Source organism: Thamnophis sirtalis, unplaced genomic scaffold, assembly GCF_051295495.1.
Source record: "Thamnophis sirtalis isolate CommonGarterSnake01/CBP01778 unplaced genomic scaffold, rThaSir2_p1.2 scaffold_8, whole genome shotgun sequence".
Taxonomy (NCBI): Eukaryota; Metazoa; Chordata; class Lepidosauria; order Squamata; family Natricidae; genus Thamnophis; species Thamnophis sirtalis.
The window spans coordinates 23,706,846-23,730,080 of NW_028261388.1; the positions used below are offsets into that span (position 1 = coordinate 23,706,846).

General features: G+C 39.3%; 1 protein-coding gene across 4 annotated transcripts in view; it reads left to right on the plus strand.

Moving 5' to 3' along the window:
• The window catches only part of MTUS2 (microtubule associated scaffold protein 2), a 342,103-nt gene that overhangs the window by 234,164 nt on the left and 84,704 nt on the right, over nucleotides 1-23,235 (plus strand). For all 4 annotated transcript variants that reach the window (XM_087721256.1, XM_087721254.1, XM_087721253.1 and 1 more), the window contains one exon: nucleotides 17,362-17,460. In XM_087721256.1, the coding sequence (XP_087577382.1) occupies nucleotides 17,362-17,460 (99 nt within the window). The remainder of the gene's footprint in view (nucleotides 1-17,361; nucleotides 17,461-23,235) is intronic.

A 23,235-nucleotide genomic window follows, 5' to 3' on the forward strand; every position in this document is an offset into this window, starting at 1 on the left:
AATCTCTGAAGAAAGCTTAGAACCTCTCGAGAAACTGGAGAAATCCAAAAAAAAGTTGAAGCAGAGGATAGTTCAATTTGCTTTAAAGAAGTCGTCTCTTTGAGTCGAAATAAGTACACGAGCCAACGAAGAATCCGTTTGATAGGTGTGTGTGATGACAAGTCAAATTTTCCATATTTCTCTCTGCAGGCAGGGAACTATTTTTATTGGTATTTCAGATTGGGTTCCAGAAGGTATATTTTTCTCTACAGGATCTTCTTGTAATCAATAATATTAATGGGAAACTGTCTCCTGATGTTACAGATTAGATCAGCATCATTTCCTAATCTGTTTGGAGCGTTGGATTTTCTTTGAGAACATTTTACTCAAGTTACCAGCAGCTGTGTAGTTTATTTATTTATTTTTCAGCATTGAAGGCTTGCATTTTTAGCACTTGATGGTAAAATGTTATTTTGTTATTCTTTTTAGATAAAATTGTATTTTATTGATCTCTGCTGAGGATGTAAGAAAGAGCTAAATCATACTGTCAGTATTTCTTGCCCAGGAGTTTGCATTACTGAGATTATTGGTTTTTTATAGAATTATCTTGTTATTACCATAAAGGCTAAAAATTGTGAAAATGCTATCTTTCACACATGCCAGGTTTAGGAAATGGATACCCAACTGAGAATAAATGGTAGCAGTGGAAACTACCAAGCCCATTACCCTAAATCAGGAATAGACTCTGGGTTTGAATACTCGGAAACTTCTAACCTATCAACTTTCCAGTCTATGAGTTCGGATGTCTACTACAATATTATAAACCAGTGATGGTGAACCTTTTCGGCACCGAGTGCTGAAAAGGTGGAGTGGAAACATTGGTTGTGCATGCTAATCGGGGCCGCACTCCAGAAAAGCTGAGCTTCCGGGTTCTATGCGCATGCACACCTGATGATCAGCTGGCCGGCAGACGTGTGCAGGCCGGTTTTTGCCACTGTCGCGCCCTAGAAAGAGATCTGATCATCGCGCGTGCATGCTTGCCAGAAACCCAGAAGAAAATCAGGCAAGGCCACACTTGCCAAGCGACATGGCTTCACACGCCACTTTGGACACGCCTGCCATAGGTTCACCATCACAGTTATAAACCTTTAGAACTTCGTTCTAAATGTACGTATATCCGCAAAGGTATCCCTACATGAAAGGGACGAAGCGAGAAAGGCTTGTATATATACCTGGCTTTCCACAAAGCCACCAAGTCCTGGCTGCTCCAGCAGACCGGAGGGGCTGTGAAACATCCAGCCCCGCGGAAACAAAACCCTGCGGTTTTGTTTTTAAAGTGTTGTCTTTGTCTAGTCTTCCCCCTTTCCTTGTCTATTGTGAGCCTCCCGGAGTCCTTCGGGAGTGGGCGGTATACAAGACAAATAAATACAATACAAATACACTACTGTTCATCCATCATCATTTTTGTCCAATATCCATTATCATGTACAGTCCAACTATCTTCATATAATTCATTTAAGTAGTTTGTATGGATATATTAGTGTTGTGCCTTCTTTTCGAACAAGACTGTGAAGTAGTAAGGCAGAAATCTGCTCAGCTCTTTAAATGATCTGATGCTTCAGAAGAAGAGACAGCCATAAATGTTTCCATCCATTCATCATCTGGTCTTCCGGTACCTGATTCATGCTCCTGCTATAACATATAAACCTCAAATAAATCACAGTAATCAGGAAGAGCAATTGAAGGCATCAGGGCTGGAATTATAGAAGTATACCAAAATTGCCCTCTCTAATAGTAACCCAGGTTTTTTTTTGGGGGGGGGGGGGTGCTTTACAAATTGGTCCCTGGAGAGACTCCAAAGGATGGATGGTTGTTCATAATTGCTAAAAACATGAGTCCAGCCAGTTTCACAGCTTAATGTTGTGGGGTTAGAATGAATGGAGAACCCACTTGGATCATTTGCACTCCAGAAGAAAGACAGGCTGTCAGTGTGGTAACTTTAAATAAATTAGTACTTAGGGATCCCTGTTACCAGGTTGGTTTCAGAAGCTGTAGGTCCTGGTGATTTTGCTTATGATATGAGGGCTTCAAGAAAGAGAAGAGTATATAAAAGACGGCTTTATCCGCAAAGGGCCAGATTAGTCCTTCTGTAAGCTGATTTTTAAATATTAAAACTGGTAAATCTTGTTTATAAGAAGCTCTCAACGGAGAAGAGTCATGACAACTCAAAGGAGAGGATATCTCTTTAGTTATTTGCTCTATAAATAAGGTATAAAAAGGGTGTGAAAATCTTAATGGCTTTATACCTAACTAATAAAGCATGATTTGTGTCACCCTTTCAGCCAATACATTTTTATTTTGTGGAAATGCTATACTGTAGATAATCATTTGACACATTCATGGTAATGCTATATAGTTTTTAATATGATCTGCTTTTGAGGGGAAGTATGAGTGGGTCAGTGGCTAAGTGAGCTTGTCAGAAATGTCGGCAGTTTGAATACCTAGTGCTGCGTAAGTGAGCTCCCGTTACTTGTCTCAGCTTCTGCCAACCTAGCAGTTCAAAAGCATGTAAAAATGTAAGTAGAAAAATAGGAACCACCTTTGGTCCATGCACTTAGTCGTGCTGGCCACATGACCACAGAGACGTCTTCGGACAGCGCTGGCTCTTCGGCTTTGAAACGGAGATGAGCACCGCCCCTAGAGTCGGGAACGACTAGCACATATGTGTGAGGGGAACTTTTACTTTTACCTTTATGAGTGGGTAACCCACAAGGGAAATATTCAGGTGTATAAAGAGTGAGATTAGTTCCTCTAAAATAGTCTAAAACTTTGACTATTTCTGCTTTATTTAAATAACTATTGGCAAGGAAATGACTTCACTAAAGTTTCAAATTGGAGCTTTTGAAATGGATAACTTTTTTCAAATGGATAGCTGAAACTTTGTGTGAGTTGTATTTCTTTCCCACATCTTTAAAATACTTATTCATTGAATATTAGTTTCATTCAATTTTATATACAAAAAAAGGGGGGAACACCATACCAAGGAACCACGAAAATAAAAGCTCACTTTTTCTTGGAGAGGGTGGTCCTGTATGTAAGGATAGATAATGGTTTGCAAGTGATAACAGTGATGAGACAAAAGTGGCGCAGTGGTTAGAGGGCAGCACTACAGGCTGACTGCTTCCTACAGTTTGGCAGTTCAAATCTCAATAGCTCAAGGTTGACTCAGCCTTCCATCCTTCCGAGGTGGGTAAAATGAGGACCCAGATTGTTGGGGGTAATAGGCTGACTCTGTAAACCACTTAGAGTGGGCTGTAAAAGCACTATGAAGTGGTATGTAAGTCCAAGTGCTTATTGCTATTGCTATGAAAAACTAACTTTGTGACCAATAGTTGCATTTTCAACCTTTGCTGATCAGTAAAGCAAAAGTAAGTTGAAGCACAGATCCTAAGCACAGTGGTGGTTTCACCTAGCAGTTGCTTCACTTAATGACTAAGTTATGAGTCCCAATTATAGTTGCTAAATGCTACCCATATTGTCCAGTTCTGTAAGGGTGGCATGCAGGGAAAGTAAGTATCACCTGGATTTCTAAAATGATCTTGATTGCCAGAAGGATAATGTAACACAACCTTGAAAGTCTGCCAAAGTAATTATTTCACACAACTTACACTTAGAGTTATTAAGTCAGGTTTCTCTGAGGCTTTTTCTCACACTTCCCCCTTATCCTCCCCTCCCCTCCCACGGACTCAAAACCTTTATTTTAATGTCCCTGTTTCCTGCCTTCAGTATCTTGCTGCCTCCTTTATATTAGGCATTCCATCATATTTGTGGATTCAGGTTATGCCATGAAATTCATTGGGAGTCAAGGCAGGGTCTACAATATTGGTGTAATAAGCCAACAGCAGTGCATGCATGGTAACAAGCTGATTGCCACTTTCTGCATCCATTCCAGTTTCTGAATGGTTTTCAGAGGCAGGCCCATGTAAAGCTCCTTACAGTAGTCCAGTCAAGGGCATGATTTGCAATCAAAAATTCTGCTTCTCCAGATATGGCCACAGTTGATAATTTTAAAATTATGATGTGATTAACTGCTAATATTGAATGCATTTTTGTGGGCTCTATAAAAAAAAAAGTCTGAATTTTTAAAATAAAATTTAGACTATTGTAATACACTTTACATGGCGCTAGGGATTCGCTAGGGACACGGTGCCTCAGTGGCTAAGAAGCTGAGCTTGTCAATCTGAAAGGTCGGCAGTTTGACGGTCCGAATCCCTAGCGCCGTGTAACAGAGTGAGCTCCCGTTACTTGTCCCAGCTTCTGCCAACCTAGCAGTTCGAAAGCATGTAAAAATGCAAGTAGAAAAAATAGGGACCACCTTTGGTGGGAAGGTAACAGTGTTCCATGTGCCTTACGCATTTAGTAATGCCGACCACATGACCATGGAGACCTCTTCGGACAGCACTGGCTCTTCGGCTTTGAAACAGAAATGAGCACCACCCCCTAGAGTCAGGAACAACTAGCACATATGTGCAAGGGGAACCTTTACCTTAATACACTTTACCTGGGGCTACTCTGAACACCATTTGGAAACTGTAACTGGTGTATAATGGAGCCATATGGAGCAAGTGGCGACTGGATGGGCGGGGGGAGCGAGTGAGGGGAGGCAGGCAGGAGAGAGCGTTCCGGTACTGTGCCACTGGATCAAAGGGTTCCAAAAGGTATGCTAAATTTCACAAACATATTCGAGCGTACCGGCAACCCAACCCTGCTATGTTCCCAAGACTCTGAATGTGCCATAGTTTTCATTTCCTGCCTATATTGCTAACTGGCCCAGTATCTTGCTCCCATGTACCGTATATTTAATTTGGTTATGTTTAGGGCTTTTATTGGTTTTACTATTTTTATTGTTTTAAAATGTAATACTTTCATTGTTTCATTGTAATACTTTAAAAAAAAAAATTAAGCGGCCCAGATTCACTGACTGAGATGGGCATGAGATTTTCACAGCATGTAATTCTCATTGGGTGCAGTGCACACTCTCAGACTCGGAACAAATATCTGAGTAGTTCATGCCCTTTCGGGTAGTTCTGCTTATTGTTCTCTGCTTTTGAGTGAATGGGTGTATCTTTGTGAGCACCTTCTCTAATATCCGGCCTTTTTTCATTCCAAATACATACAGCTGAATTCAGAAAAGTGCAACTGCCAAAAGATAATTGGGCTTCCATTCTCTAAGTGCAAATTTAGGACATTTTTTTTAATCCAAATGCAAGCAATAAATTGTCGGTATCTTCAGTTGTAGAAACTCTTCTGCAGTGCCAAATATGGAGAGTAGATGGTGAGGTCCTTTGTTGCAAGATCGCTCCAGCTGTCTCTGCTGTCAGCAAGCAGCAGAGAGATTCATTTCCTTGATGCCCTCCCACGTCTCACTATCAAATGCAGCAATAACCAATATTTTGTGGCTTCAGCTTCCATGCTGTCTTTGGCACCCATGCTGTTCTTATTTCTACCAAGAAGAAGGTTGATGCTGAGATCCGTAGGCCAAATGTTTCAATCTGAAGGCAAGATGTTTGTTTATTTGGTTTGCAATGCTGAACTGTGGCAATTGGGTATCATTGCATCATGGTGTTTTGGCAGGTGTCAGGACAGTGATCAGGTGCCAGGCAGTTTTTTGGATCCAGAGACAATTAGCTCACCAGTCAATAAAGAGATTTTAAGCTTTATTATTAGCTTAAGCAGGGACGTGGTGGCTCAGTGGCTCAGATACTGAGCTTGTCAATCAGAAGGTTGGCAGTTCGGCGATTCAAATCTCTAGCGCCACGTAACGGAGTAAGCTCCCGTTACTTGTCTAGCAGTTCGAAAGCATGTAAAAATGCAAGTAGAAAAATAGGGACCACCTTTGGTGGGAAGGTAACAGCATTCTGTGCACCCTCAGCCTTTAGTCATGCCGGCTACATGACCACGGAGACGTCTTTGGACAGCACTGGCTCTTTGGTTTAGAAACGGAGATGAGCACCACAGCTAGAGCTGGAAATGGTTAGAATGCATGCCCTGGGGAACCTTACCTTATTGGCTTAAGTAAACATCTAAAGCATACATACTAAGCAAGATAATATCCAAATCTCATACAGGCTGCTGGAAGCTCCTGAATGACAGCAGAGATGCCCCAAGGACAGCCAGAATCCACAGTATGTAATGCTAGGTTTCATGTAGAAGCTCCCAACTCATAACTACTGCCCTATAGTTTTAATCAAAACCGGCATCCATGACTTCCCTGGCCCTGCTATGGTCAAAAGACTACAAGATCTGACCTTGACTGGCTGGGAGATGATTCTGGGATGGGAATCAAATGTCTGAGACTTTCACAGTGGAGAAAGCTGTGAAGTTAAATGAAGATTCCCCCAGCCACTCCTTTATCTTTGTTTAACAAGCAAGAGGGGAAAAACAAGAAGGCTAGCTTTTCTTAATATGAAGGAGAAATCAAAATATGTCACTAAATATGAAATAACAATGGTCTTCCACATTGCCACTACATAAGGGAAGAGATTTTAGTAGTCCTTTACTATATGCTTATGCATACGCATGCGCGCGCGCACACACACACACACACACACACACACAGCAATATATTTGGCATTTAACCAGGAATCTAAGACTGTTTCTTTGGGAATACTGAGATTATGGTTAGCTATTGCATTGCAAATACAATCCTTGTATTAGCTCAGAAGAGACCAGATGCAGAACATATAATTTTTAGATGCTAGCAACTAGAGCTTGCTAATTATGAGGTTATTTTTAATCTTGTTACGCTGCATAGTATTTCATAGAATGCAAATATCAAATGCAAACTTTGCAATGGATAATTCAATGCAACATTGCACCTTGTGTCTGCAGATCCTTTCTGTGAAGGCTGTGTAAAATACTTCAAAGGTTTTGTTTGATAACACAACCTGGTCTTGTGAAAGCAAAGAACTTCTTCAGAATATTACCACAAGTGTGTCTTTTTTGCCAGGTGCATGTGACTGCTTCAGAGCTGCTTTTGATTATCTCAACATATATATTATATGTGTATATACAATCATTTTACATGCATGTATATGCATCACATGCATTGTATTTGTGCCTTATGAAGCGCTGTTGCGGAAAGACTGGGATAGCCCTACTTTTCTTACTTTAGATGGCTCTTACGCAAAGGAAATACAAAACATTATGTTTCCTTTCATTATAAGTGTTATTCTTTTCCTATACATCTAGGATTCCTTGTATACATCTAGGAAGTCTTTGAAGCTGTTGTGATGACAGATTTTAACTACATCTGTTAGCAAACTAACTCCACCAAATGCAAAATGTCAAATAAAATGCCAGTCCTGGGGGTTGAGGAAAGCTCAGAAGAGGGCTCTGTGTCAGAGGCAGAGAGTGAGTTAGACAGTGCTGAGGCAGAAGAACAGTGAAGCCTGTTCCCAGTGTGCGCATGTGCAGAGCTGCCAGAAGACAAGAACAACTAAGAAAGCAGGGTTGACTTAAGAGCAAAGCCACACCTTGAAGGTGATTGGCCCCTCCCAGAAGAAACAAAAGAGGAATGAACAAGGAGTAGGCTTTTTCAGGAAACAATTTGTTCATTCGGTCTGGAAAGTTATGTTTGTGATTATAAGAGACTTTGTGCCAAGTTTTGCTTTGCCCTGCATTTGGAAATTAACTGGCAGCGCTCCAAATGAGATAAGGTGTGTGTGGATAAACATTCCTCTGAAAGACTGTTTGCTAAAGCCATGCTGACTATGAATGAAAGGAATTCACAGCCGTGCAAATAAAAGTGGTTTTTCAGGACCAAGACTTTGCTTCTTGCTTTCTAAGGAAGCCTGGGTCAGAACAATTGTAAGCATCTTTTTTTTTTTTTAACAGAACTTTTTTTATTTTTCTTTAAAAAAAAAAAACACAAATATGTCATCATTTGTCAATCATTAAAACATTGAAGTACAATTTTTTGTGTGTGTGTACCCCTCCCTCCCTCCACCCCCCACCCCCCCTCCTCCTTCCCCCCCCCCCGACTTCCCAGAACCCGTACACGGTATAGAATTTTAACTAACACAGTCTAAAATCTATTGAGAAAAAAGAAATAAAGAAATTAATGACATTCTAGATTGACCTTAGCTTCTTCTTACTGAACTAACTTTAAACAATTTAAATCATTTCTGATCTTAAGCATAGGCTAACTGGAATTTCTTAGTCCCGTATTTATTTTGTATATAGTCAATCCATTTTTTCCAGTCTCGTTTATATCTCTCATTTGAATGATCTTTGAGATATGCCGATATTTTAGCCATTTCAGCTAAGTTTGTTACTTTCAATGTCCATTCTTGAATTGTAGGCAAGTCTTCCTTCTTCCAATATTGCGCCACCAACAGTCTTGCTGCAGTTATCAGGTGCAGAGTCAAATTGGTCTCTACCACTGTAAAGTCAGTACATATACCTAGTAAAAATAACTGAGGACTAAACTTTATCCTTCTTTTAAAAACATTTTGCATGACCCACCATATTTTTATCCAAAATGCTTTAACCTTTTGGCAGGTCCACCATATATGATAATATGTAGCATCGAGAGAACCACATCTCCAACATTTAGGCTGTACATTCGGATACATAGAAGCCAACTTTTTAGGATCTAAATGCCATCTATAGAACATCTTGTAAAAATTTTCTCTCAGATTTTGAGCTTGTGTAAATTTCACATTTCTTACCCAGATTCTTTCCCATGTATCCAACATTATTGGTTCCTCAATATTTTGAGCCCATTTTATCATACAATCTTTAACTAATTCTGTTTCCGAATCCATCTGTATCAATACATTATATATCCTCTTTATATGCATTAAGCTTTGATCTCTTATTTGTTTAAACAGATTATCCTCAACTTGAATAAAACCAATTTTTTGATCTATTTTCCACCTAGCCTGTAATTGCCCATACTGGAACCATAATTGTAAGCATCTTGAAGTCTATGCTGTGATTCCTAAAGTCAGTTGCCTTTATCAAAAACAGATCATGTAAGACAAATCCTATCTTTTTTCTTTCTTTCCTTAAAAAAAAATGAAGGAAGGTTCTTCCTTAAAAGAGTGGAATAATGAATGAACATGGGCAGTGATGGGGAAGGCAAGGAGAGGAAACAAACAAGGAATCCAAAAAGGGAAGAACATTGAAGAAGTTTGAGTTCTTGGTGTTCTCTGAAGTTGGTTGTTTGCTTGCCAACATTTTGTTACCAGGTTAACTGGTCTGAAGATGATATCTAGTCTGTTAATGAAACAATCAAGCATAGGGATCACAAAGGATTCCACAGTTCCCGAAGAAGGCGGGGCTTAGCAGTGAGAAGACGGAGTTTCAGGCTATTCCTGAAATTCCCCTATTCCGAAGGAATTTTGGATGGGTCGTCGGACCCTAGCTGTCCCGAAGAGACAGTGAAAGGTGAGGGGAGATCCAGTGACCTCAGAGACGTTCGCAGGTCTCTGGGGGGCTTGGAATTAACCCCTCCTGCCAACTCCTTTCTGGATTAGCTGTATGCTAACCGAAACTGCAGGTTGCCCCTAAGAATGGTGGAAGTGGATTCAACTGGTAAGCTGATTTTATTACTCAAAGAGAGATGGTCCGCACTAAAATTTAAGCTAATTGAAACCAAAGAACAGAAGAATCTAGCGGCGAATTGTTTTTTTTTAAAGGATTCCACAGTTCAACCTGAGCCACATAGATTATCTTCTATTAAAGAACTTCTGAATAGTAGTACTCCAACATCCAAGATATTTTGCACAATGGACAAAAAGTTGAGATCAACAGTTCACTGTCTAAATTTTGTTGCCGGTCCTTCATCATATTAATAAATCATGATCATATTAATACATTTAGATTTTTCGACAAATTCTGATAGACCAACAACCCAGGAAACTAATCTATGTTTCAATGAGGTACAGCAAACAATTTCCAAAACTTAGATCAGTTTTTTGAAAAAAAAATATCTCTGTTTCCATACATTCAAAATAGTGTATAGAAGATATTGTAGCCAATTAATGGGTGGCTGTATATTTTAGCTTCCAACTTCTTCAAGAAAGGAACTTTGGATATATAAATTTATGTATTTATTATTTGTGATAACATTTATATGCCACCCATGTCATTGTCAACTGACTCTGAGCAGCTTACAACATCCTTAAAGCAAAAGTAGAAAAGATTAAGTACCGGAATCAATAGAGATTAAATAAATTAGACACCAGAATACAATGGGATCTTCTTCTTAATCCATTGATTACCTTCAGGCTGGAACAGTCCCAATTTATGAAGATTTGAGTAAGTTAAATCCTTGTGATAAGGAGTAAATAAGGAGGCATTTGGTAAAGAAACATCAAGTATACTAATAAGTTTAAAAAAACAATCTTACCTGTGCATTCTTATTTAATACAAACATGGTGGGGCAAACAATGCTATTTTATAGAATCTGCTTGTCATCCAAATGAGGCTTCTTTAATTAACCCCACACAAATCTCATCGTCTTGCATCACTCCACAAATTTGAGCCATCCAAAACCAAAGCAACAGAAAAGAAGCACCTTACGTGGTATGACAGAGTATTAGAAAATAATTGCTATGCAAATTGTTTTGATGACATGAGCTGATTGGTTTTCTTCCATTCTCTGAAATGAGCAGCTCTAATTGGATTCACTGCATTAAATCATCCTTCTGTGCAAATTTGGGGCATCACTAGCATGTCAAAGAAATAGATTAGGAGGAGGAGGAGGTGGTGGTGGTGGTGGTTAGAATAGAAGCACCAGATGATTTGGAACTTGTCCTTTAATTCTGTTGAAATTAATTATACTTGCAGAGCCACTGGAGATAATGCAACCAATAATTTTGAAGAAAGCACAAGCCTTTAAAAAGATCCTGGCTTGCCAGTCAATTAAAAGCCATCTCTGATGGTTCCTTTCCCACTGATGACAGGCAGGAGGACCTTTAGCAATAGGTTTTGTAGGTGGGACATGAGGAATTTGGAGTTCACCTGAGCAGTCAATGTGAATTAAGAGTACCATCAATTAAAATATGTATGCAAATACTTGAAGAACCATTCAGATGAGAAATACAAGTTGGAATTGAGAAGATGGACTGATTATATTCAAAATAAATATGGGACTAAGAAATTTCAGTTAGCTTATGAATGAATGAACAAGGAATGTTACAATTTATCTAAAGTTACAAAAGGGGAGTTAAAGTATAAGTGAAGGTACGATGCTAAAGTTAGTTAGTTTATTTTAGTGAATGATTGTTAAATGTTTATACCCTCTATTTTGCTCTGGGAGGTTGGGGGGGAGGGGGGATTGGGGGGGAGGGAGGGAAGGGGAAAGGTATACAATTGTAAAATTTATTAAAACTCTTTAATAAAAAAAATGTATGCAAATAGGTGGCATGGTAAACACATCATTGTCTGTCATTAATAATAAATTGTAGAAGTATAAAAAGATGAAAAGTACATATGAGGAACATATCCTAACTCTAAAAGGACATTAAAATTGCTCTTGGGAATGAATCTTCTCTTCAAAGACTCTCCACAGCTTTGGAGACACTAAGGATATTCATCTTTCACAAGTAATACTACCTCAGTTGAAATGGTGGACTTTCCTTCTTCAAGTTACAACAAGCCCTCCAGGTTTTCAGATTCAGTGCCATAAAATCCATTAAAGTTCAAATCTGACACTTCATACTGGAACCAAAGGTTGTCCACTTCGATTGGCATAGCATTAGTGTAATAGAACAATAACAGCAATTATGTTATAATGAAAGTGTTAGAGTGTGCAGAGATGGACAAATTTACAAAAGAAAAGGAGGAAACAGAATATTATATGGTATGGAATGAGTGGTACAAATGGCTAGAGGACAGGTGTAAAGCTTAAGGAAAGACTAAATGAAGAAGACACAGGAGTTAGAAACTAACAATGTATAGGTAAGGTACAGATGAAGAAACATGTATAAATGGAAAGAAGGATTGTAAATTAAGGACTGTATATAATAGTATCACATATATAGAGAAAGAGAAACTGAAATAAGGGGAGAGAAGTACATTTACAATGGATGTATACCGAGGTAGAAATGTTATATAGAAGAAAATTGCATTTTTTTCATTTCGTCATTTTTAAAATAAAAAAAATTGTTCAATAAAATATTTTTTAAAGCAATTATTTTAATGGTATAGCACATTTTTACCTAAATAATTATACTTGATTGTTACTAAATGTCTTCTCCTATATCCATCCTTAAACAGTTATGTCTGCATAACACGATTGCAAAATGACTTTATCTACACACACACACACACACACACACTTGTGATTTGAATTTGATCTGGGGGAGAAGGAGTCAACTTTTGTTATATTATTATTGCCGTTCAAAATTAAAGAAATAAAAAAAATGCTTCTGTTTTGCGACTTGCCTATCCTGATCTGGACTATGGTGTAGTGAGAGAATCAGAAGAGACAACTCTTTTCCAGGATTTCCTCCTTAAAATAATCAATTTCTTTTTCCTTGGTTTTTTTTAAAAAATGAATTTATTATTAAAATAATAAATTTTAAGTAGCGGTGCAGGGAGAACATGGATTTTCAGCAAGAAAAGAGTTAGTTTCATTGCATGCAGACTGGTTCTATCTAGATTAGCAGTGATTGAAAAATGTGTTTTAAAATTTACATATAGTTCCAAAGAATAAAAAAGAACTTTTTTTTTGCAAGAAAAGGAATAAAACCCCTTCATTTTCACATAGTGGTAGAACCTATGAAGGTCAAGAAACAAAAGGGAAAGGATAACAACTGATTTCTTCACTTCTGATTTCCAGGCTAACAATCATCATCTTGTGTCTGTTCTTGCTTATTTATTCTCATTTCCTCTATCTTGTCACCCCCGCTCCCAGGTCACTGGTTAATTTTCTAGTGAGAACAGAATTGAATTATTTTTTTAACCCAGATAATATTTCCCATCCCATGTCTTCCTTTTCTCATTTTGTTTCAAATAAGGCATGCTGCAGTGCTTCATTATTCATGAAGGATAGGATTACTTGTGGTTATCAGACTAGAGGGATAAAATGATAACCTCTTTGCAGGAAGCCACACCATATCCCTCTACCTCACCCTACCCCATCCCAAATGGTTTTGTATTCAGTTTGGAAATTCCACTAGTTAATCATTAACATTTAAAAACATTTCGGTGGACAGGTTGCTCCAAACAAGAGATGGTATTCAGCCAGTTCTGACCGGTTCTAGCGAACTGGTAGCGGAAATTTTGAATAGTTCGGAGAACCGGCAAATAACACTTCTGGCTAGCTCCGTCCCCATCTACGGAGATGGAAAGCAGGTTAGTGAGATGGGGAAGGAATGGGGATTTTACAGTATATCCTTCCCCTGGAGTGGGGTGGAAATGGAGATTTTACATTATACTTCCCCTAGGAGTGGGAGGGAATGGGAATTTTGCGGTATCCTTCCCCTGCCATGCCCATCAAGCCATGCCACACCCAGAGAACCGGTAGTAAAAAAAATTGAAACTCGCCACTGCTCCAAACATAGACTACTTATTGGATTGTCAAAGATTTTGGCTTGTTTATTTGCTTGTCAGGAGGAGCTGGTAAAGTCCACTTCTTTCAGCTTCTCTATCACATTTTTCCTGTTTTCCCCTGAGTTCTCTTCGTTCCCTCTTTAAAGTCTGGATTTTTAAGACAAGTGATGTTTTCCCTCAAGAGAAGGAGAGGACAAGATTATTCTCTTTTGTGTTATGTGGCTATGTCTGGATTTGTCTCCCTTGTCTGCTAGCTTGTTCCCACCATTGTTTACATGCTTGGAAGATCTTGATTCTATGTCTCAAAATCAGTTATCAGTAAATGAAGTAATCAAAATTGGTGAATGAGAAGAAATGTATTTTGAGCACCAGGAGACTTGACAAATTTCATCCTGTACTTATCAGGCACACATAGCCAGATTTTATTTATGGAATTCAACCTTCTGTGGGGAATTTATACATTAAAGATACCTGCATATAATACATTAGGTTTAGGAGTTGGTAGATTCTGGTGTTCATTAATACATTACATTCATACATTAATAGCATATTAGTACTAATATAACAGGGGACTAATTCCTTTGAATTCCTAATTCCTTCACAGATAATACTTCACATTGATATTTTCAACTAGATACACGAGGTTATTCATACAAACTGCTTTAGAGTGATTTTGATTCATTCATTCAAATAACTCAAGGCATCAACACCACACAATATTCCTTCCTCCTCTTTTTTGTAATTGCATTCTTATGTTCCCTTCATGGTAGGGAATCCTGTGAGTAGGGTTGAGCTTGGGATAATGATTCACCCAGGGTCATGGAATAAACAGCTAGGGGTGAAAGAGAACTAGAACCCGAGATGTCTGGCTCTGATCCCACCAGATTTGGCCTTATTAAGGTGGATTTTTTTTTTCTGAAAGAAAATAAGTGAAATTTGGAATGGGTAAACTGATGGTTTCAGCATATAAAGCCCAGAAAACAAATTTGTTCAGATACATCATAAAATTTTAAAAGACTGGAAAGTGAAAAGATTGCATGGGAATCCATACATGAGATTTTTTTTTGTTCCAAATTAACACAGTTTAGAGATTTGCTGGTTCTGTGTTTCTCACTTTTTTTTTAATTCTACAGAGCAATATACAGTAAAGCATCTAACCTACAAGCTACTTTAAGTGCACTTTCAACCAGTGTAGTCAGTTAACTATGTGCCACTTGGCTGACCATTTCCTTTTACATTCAAATGGATTATAAATAATTCTGTAGGTTTTCTATGCATTCCAGACTGAACAATCTCTTTGTACTTCCTTACTCTGCAGTTCTTCACAGTTAGTCTATTAAAATCCTACTGACTCTAATGGGACTTTAAGAATTTAACCGGGTGGATCCTTTTCTCTTTTATTGCATTTAGCTCTCTTTTTGGCACGCATACTAGAAGTTCCCTTTTACTGCTTTAAATGATTTTCCAGACTTTATGAAGCTTTTGCAAAGAAATGTCAATAAAGGGTTTTAATCCTAATACAGAAAAATATTCTTACTCTTTAAATACTTCATAAGGTCATGATTTTGGTGCCTAAGCTGCAAAGTATTAGACATCAAGGTTTTAGTACACAGGTAGTCCACAACTTACAATAGTAAGCCATATGGCTCCTGTTCCTTGTTTTCACACAAAATAACTCTGGGGTGGGTTGTATTAAAAGAGAAGGACTGGCCCAAATCATCTTTAGTCATGGCTGAGAATAGAATAGACTTGGCTCTACTCCAATGACAGTCTAACCCAGAGGTGGGTTCACACCTATTCAGTAGAACCAGTTCGTCAAATCTACCGAACCGGTTAGAAGAGGTTCCACCAGTGGACCCGGAAAGTAGGCCACACCTACAGAAGAGGTTCCAAAAAATTTTGAAACCCACCACTAGTCCTTGGATATGATTATTCTACACTTTCATGCTCATATTTATAAAACTCAGTGCCTCTGTGAAAGGTAAGGATGACTACTGCGTTTGTGGTGCAATCAGAACATTGTGTGTGTTGAAGTTGTTTTAACGCAAACCAAAGTTGCCTTTTAAAAAACAAGTTTACATCATATTCTTATGCATGTCAGGGCTGTGTGTGAGGTAATTTAAGTTGGTTCTGACAAGTGTCGTTGGCATCTTCATATCTGGTCACATGGAAAGCAAGCCACTCCCACAAAGGAGGCCACACCCACAGAGTAGGTTCGAACAATTTTTGACACCCACCACTGGTCTAACCTCTTATTTACTACACAAGTGAGATTCTAAATATAAATCTTACTCAATTTCTTCAAAAGCATCTGTGTTTCATCCAAATTATAGTTTAATAATTTATAATGCCAGCAGTGCTTTATAGGGCAGTATATGTTATCAAACAACTTTTCTTCCATTCTCAATTCCTAAATAGTAAAGAAATAGACTTGTGTTTTTGTGAGTAGCAAATTGACTTCAAACACATAAGGGAAATCTGGCCTGTGATCCAATTAATCTACAACCAACCTGCCTAAAGTCTTCTGTGTATTTTGACTCATTTCCCAGTCCTGTTTCAATACTCTTTCTCGCTCCTAATGTTCAAAGAGGTTCTTGAAATAAGCTTTATTCAGTGACTGAGCAATAAGAAAGGAAGCTAAACTTTAATCTGTCCAGGGGAAAGCTCCATCAACTGATGGAGCAACTGAGGAAGTGAGTTATGGGGGAAGTGCTGGGATATGTGTGTGTATCTTTGTGATTGAAATGTGTGTATAGGTTCTCCATACATATGTGGATTGAATATAAATATTATACATTATGATTTGTTTTACTATTTAGTTTTTCCATATTATGAAGTATTCTGAGTTTTGTACAGTGCCTAGAAATGAGCAGCATGGTATATCTGAAGATGGAATCGTCTTCACCCATTTAATGAACTTACCTATGGTATTTGACGTCAAATTCCTTGAGTGCCTTCCTGTAACTGTGAAGTTAATCATGTGAAGTATTAAATACCACTTTACCATACTTGGAATACTGCATCCAGTTTTGGTTGCCATGATGTAAAAAATATGTTGAGACTCTAGAAAGAGTGCAGAGAAGAGCAACAAGGATGATTAGGGGATCGGATGCTGATGTATGACGAACGTATGAAGAGCAGTTACAGTTTAATGAAAAGAAGGACTAGGAGCAGTGGTGGTATATGACCGGTACACCCCGGTACAGGCGTACCGGTGCCTGCTGTAAGCACCAGGTACCATTCCAGTACGGTGCTCCAGAGGGCCCACCTGCCCTCCTTACCTGTATTTGAGCCAATTGGGGCTTACACGGACGTGCACAGAGCGTACGGCTCCTGCGCAATGCTCCGCCGAGCAGCTGGAGCATTGCGGAGGCATTGCAGAGCATCGAGGGTGGTAAGTACACATGCGTGCAACAGGATCCGGAACCCACCACTGACTAGGAGTGACATATTGGCGGTGTTCCAATATCTAGGGGACTGCCACAAAGAAGAGGGGGGTCAACCGAGTCTCGAAAGCAACTGAAGGCAGGACAAAAAGCAATGGGTGGAAATTAATTAAAGAGAGACCCAACCTAGAACTAAGGAGGAATTTCCTGACAGTTAGAACAATTATTCAGTGGAATGACTTGCCTTCAAAAGTTTTGGGTAAAACATTGGAAGAGTTTAAGAAGAGATTGGGCAACCATTTATCTGAAATAGTATAGGGTTTCCTGCCTGGGCAGGGGATTGGACTAGAAGTCCGCCAAGGTCCCTTCCTATTCTGTTATTCTTGTATGTTTCATTTTCAGTCATATATGCATATATTTTTTCTTACAGGGCCAAAAAAAGAAGGACAGAAAGATCAGGAAAGCAGCAGGCCTGCCATCTCATCCCCCAAGAGACTGGTAGTAGCAGCCACCAAGCTCAATTCTCCAGGTATTTGTAATCTGGGAACACTTATGTTTAAAAAAGGTTTTACGTTTGTAGATGGAAAATGATTAAAGTATGGTTTTCTGGAATAATGTCTAGATCAATGCAAATCTGTACAAGGCTGAACAAGAAGAGGTGTGTACCTGTTTTTTAAATGGTTAAAGCAGCTGAGTCTTTTTCCATTGTGTGACCATTTCAAAACCTACGTGCAGCATTCGTTACAAAGCTTCTTAGTTATACATTTATTCTGATTGATTAGGGGAAATGAGGGAGAAGAAAGCAAAAAGTGTTATTTATTTGTTAGGTTGCCCTGCATGAACACAAACTCTATAAACACTAAATCTCAGACCGTCAAGCATCAGTAAGCAAGTTTATTATATAAGCAGACAAAACAAATTGTATCAGATTATCTCTGGATGGAACAAACAATGTATTTTTTTCTATAAATGAGGACCTTATTGTTAGAAATTTAAAATATGGAACTTATTTAATTTGTCAATGCTATCACGTCATGCAGAGTGTACAAATATTTCTAGCTATGGTTATTTTTTTTAACATACTACATTATCAAGTACAAGGCATCATATTTCTTACGGGTAGGATAAGAAGAAGAATAAATCCTGAGTTGTTGGCTCATGTACAAACCTGTATTCTGCTTTTCCTTTAGTCCTCTGTCAGCAGTCCCTGCATTTAACTGCAGAATTGTTTTCTATAACAGTCTACATAATTAAAATGCCACAGGTGGAGACAAGTAGTTGGCAACTGTGAACAATAAATGAGAAGGTCAGATGAATACATTCATGTGTACTTAAAACTAAAGTATTGATTTGGCTCATTAGTAAGAGTTCTCAACAAAAACATTTTAATGAGCTAAAATTATTCTTCAATTAGCGAGATAATTTGAGGTTTAAATGTTTAATGTTTGAACATTTCCACAAAACAACTTGTAAATAAAAACAGCGTGGAAAGGCATTTCCAAATTGTTTCTCCTCCTTCCCCTTATAATGAAAATTTGTACTATTAATAGTAATAGCATTTAGACTTATATACCGCTTCACGGTGCTTTACAGCCCTCTCTAAGTGGTTTATAGAGTCAGCTACATTATTCTAATTGTGAAACTACTTAATTTAATACAGAATATCATGAAAAGTCCTTGTCAATGTTCAATAGCATAAGTACATATTTTGCATTCTTCTCTTTTATATTCAAAAAAGAGATTCCTTAAGTCTTTCTTGCTTTCAACCATCAAAATATGTCATTAAAGTATCTAAGTTTATTTATGTTTCTTCCAACAATTTTAATTCCAATTTCTGTTTTTTCTTATTCCCACATTTATCATATATTCTGCACAGAAATAAATCAGGGGACAATTTATAACCTTGGTGTATTTCTTTCCCAGTTAGGAACCATTTAGCTGGCAACGAATCATTTAGCAAATTTCATTTTAACTGTTGTTTTCTGGTCACTATACATACTTTTCCTGAGATTTGTTATATTCAGGTTTTTACAGGATATTCATGTTTGATGTGGAATATGCAGTCACCACTGTTTATAAGATATAAAGAAGAAATAGGTATATTTATTTATTTAAAAATAAAACCTCCTATTTTAAAACCTTATTATCTTTCAGTTATCCATTGGATGCTAGCAATGTCTAAAGATACCCAGCGTTTACTGAATCCCAATTCTATATTTTGGAATTTTATTTTCATGTACTTGAACTCTAGATTGCAGAATTTTACTTTATTAGCATGCAAATTAAGGAAGCTATACACATAGAATGTAAGTGGAGAGAACACTAGTAGCTTATGCTGCCAGGAATCATATCCATTGTTTCAGATGAGGTCTTCACTTGCACACTAAGGCACTTAAATTTAACTACTAAGAAATCTCAACCATTTGTTCTTCTGAAAACTACATCTAATCATCTTGGTCATCTCCCTAGGCCAGTGATGGCAAACCTTTTCGGTACTGATTGCCAAAAAGGTCGCACAGAAACGTGTGCACACCAGTGGTGGGTTTCAAAAATTTTTAGAACCTCTTCTGTAGGTGTGGCCTGCTTTGTGGGAGTGGCTTGTTGGCCATTTGACTGGGTGGGAGTGGCTTGCTGGCCATGTGACCAGGTGGGAGTGGCTTGCTGGCCATTTGACTGGGTGGGCGTTGCCAACTTGTAAAATATGGTGAAACTCACTTAACAACGCTCTTGCTTAGCAACCAAAATGTTGGCTCAGAAACTCTGGCATTTGAAGCACACAAGTCTTAAAGCTGTTAAGTTACAAAACCTTTGCACCCCTAACCCTTTAGGAAAAAAAACCCAGGGGTGTTTAAACTTGACAGCTTTAAGACTTGTGGACTTCAAATCCCAGAATTCCTCCTCTTGCTCTTCATCTTGATGATGTGCGGACGGGCGGGGGGAGGGAGCTGGAACCGGTTCTAAACGGCACTGTAGATTTGTGATACCTCTTCTATAGAAGAGGTCAGAACTGGCAGGAACCCACCCCTGGTGCACGCACCCTCGTCAGGGCCGCGCTCCAAAAAAGCTAAACTGCCAGGTTGTAGTGCACATGTGTGCCCAATGATCAGCTGGCTGGCATGCATGCACAGGTTTTCGGCAGCTGTGAAGGGATCATGCTCCAGAAAAGCCAAACTTTTGGGTTCTGCTGCACATGCGCACCCAACAATCAGCTGGCCAGCACGCATGCACACATCAGTTTTTGGCACTGTTGTGTGTGCAAAGGGCAGCTGATCGTCATGTGCGCATGTGTGCCAGAAAACACACATGCAAGGCTACGCGTTCTGGACAACATGGCTTTGTGTGTCACTTTGGGCATGCGTGCCATAGCTTCGCCATCATGGCCCTAGTCTTTCCATATTATTTTTCATTCGTAGTACCACTGCCCTGTTAAAAGCATGCACCTTTGATACAATAGCTTTAAATGACAGGTTGGATTGAGTGCAGCTGATCTTCCAAATGATCTTGAAAGCTATTTTGAAGCTTTAATTTTGCTTCTCAGCATTGACCTGGGCTACTTTTGGGGAAACTCTCAGAGAGCCAAAAGAAATGAACCAATCGGAATATATTCTATATACTGAACTATGGGCTGTCACTAAATCTATAATCGCAGCAAAAGTTTATTATTTCAATGGTGTGTCGTTATCTTTCAAAATGCCAGAGATGACACTCTTTAAATTGCTGCTCTGTTTTTTTTTAAAATTATGACAGCGAAAGCGGAGAGACAGCTGTATTGCATAATAGCAGGACAATACATGCCAGCATTTTAAAGCAGATGCTCATTTTCTGTAGAGCTGTTTAGAAAATGTTGCTGGAATGCACACTTTAAAAATAATCCTAACATTTCTTTTTAAGGCCCCCAAATTCCTCAGCTTAGATTTGACAATTTTCTATTTCAAGAAAAATGTTGCAGCTCAAAACCGATATATTGATTTAGACATGCAAAGTATTACAAATACAAATGTATTACTACATACAAACACCCGAGCAACAGAAGTCTGGGTCTGATAGGTGACAGTTTATAGACCCTTGAGAAGCAGATGGTTTTCAGTTTATCAAGCTTATTTAATTAATTAAAAGCACATTAAATTTTGTTATACCCGTTTCTCAATCGGCAAGCTATGAACCATGCTGCTATGGACTACCCATGGGCTGAAGTGAGTCAGTATCCATCAAACAGTATGTACATTAGTGTTCTGACTCCCCCCCCCCCCCGCTTCTCTGTCCAGGAACGAAAGCCAACACAGACGTACAAAATAATGTTTTAATCAGTCCAAGCTCTTGTTGGCTGCAAGCCCAAATAAATAAAGATAATAGCTCTGGCAGAAAGTCCTATAACTCACAAAACACTGCAAACCCAGCTTCTCTTATCAAGCCACTTATCCAAGTTGGCTTCTCTCGGTTTGTGAGCACGCACAAGACCCAGAACGAGAACGTTGACTTCTGCAACCAGGGCATGGCATCAGCAGTCCCTTTTATCAGCAGGAAGGGATCTTGATCAGCATCAGCTGTTTGTAATCACCTCCTGTAGTTACTCCTTTGTTCTTTACACTGAGTAGCCCTGCGCCTGCATGCATCCTGATACAACTCCCAAATGTTTTCCGAAACATTCCCTTTGTTCCAATGCTCTGCCGCCACCTGGTGGCCAACCAGTCTCTCCTCGCCCTGCTCGGAGTCGACACCCTGTCCAGGGTCCTCCACTTCCTCCAAGGCCGACTCATAAGACCCTTCGCTGTCGGAGTCTGGCGGCAGCTCCAACGGCACCTGCCGGGCCACAACACATTAGGATGGAAATTAAAATATTATGGCACTGGCAGGTCTCCTTCACTTTTTTTCTTATTTTTTTCTTATTTTCTTATGCTGGCTAATTTCGTTGTATTTATTTTGTACAATGACGATAAAAGCTATACTATACTAATCTAAGAGAGGTTAGTGGAAATTGTGCTGTGGGATAGGGAGGACAGATGAAGAAAATATTAAGAAGCTGTTTCTAGCCAACTACTACTAGATAGCAAAATTGTTATACTTTCCTTTTATTTTTATAATTAAGGTACTGTCAATGGAGGCACTTATTCTGCAATTGCTTGGCAACTTTCATGGAATTTTTATCTCTGCAAAACCGCTGAAGGATTATGCTATTGGTCCTGGTGAGCTAAGTAGAACATCAAATAATAGGATTGGTGGTCTTCTAATCCAATCCACTGCTCAAGCAGGAGACCCTATATCATTCTGGACAAATGGCTGTCCAGTCTATTCTTGAAAATATCCAGTGATGGAGAACCAACAACATTCAGAGATAATTCGTTCCGCTGATTAATTGTTTTAACTGTCAGGAATTTCTCCTTAGTTCCAATTGGATCTCTCTTTAAAGATCTTCTACCTGTTATTTCTTATCCTGCCCTCAGGTGCTTTGGAGAATAGGTGAATCTTCTCTCCTCTGTGACTGACCCTCATGGACTAGAAGACTGCTATCATATTGCAGGTCCTTCTCTTTATTAGAGTAAACCAGGGATAAACAACCTTAAACATTCAAAGAGCCACAAAGGTCCTAACCGGAGGCCCCCCGTTCAATTCTGGAGCAGACCAGAAGTCCTGTTCCCCCACCATAGTCTCCTCCTAGCGCGGCATTCTTTTTCCTCTACCTATCCAGTGGTGGGTTGCAGGAGGTACACCCCAGTACACAAGTACTGGTGCCTGCCGGAAGCAGCAGCCACTGTCACCATTGGAGGGCCCGCCTGCCCACCCACGTTCCTTACCTGTATTTGAAGGAAATGGGCCATCTGTGCATGTGCATGTGCATGCAGCGTACAGCGCCTGAATGATGCTGAGCAGCTGGAGCATTGCAGGCAGTGGGTGCTCATGCAGGCATGCGCAGCACATGTGCCTGAGGTGCACGCCCGGCTCCCATTGCAGCATACCAGTTACATTGGGAGCCGAAACCCACCACTGTACCTGTCCTAACCGAAAGCCCTATCAATTTTGGAGCTGCCTGGAAAACCCACCCCTTGCCTCCTGTCACGCCCTGCTTCCACCCCTCCCCAAACTGGAAGCTCCTCTCAATATTGTGGTGCCAACCAGTGACAGGGAGCCGCAGCAGAGGGATGAAAGAACCACATGCAGCTCCAGAGTCGCGGGTTGCTTACCCCTGGACTAAACATACCTAGTTCCCTCTATTGTTCACTGTATGGTACATTCAGCCCTTTCTCTGTTACCAAATATCACAATATCATTGGGTTCTTGAATACTTTAAAGAAACCTCCGTGAACAT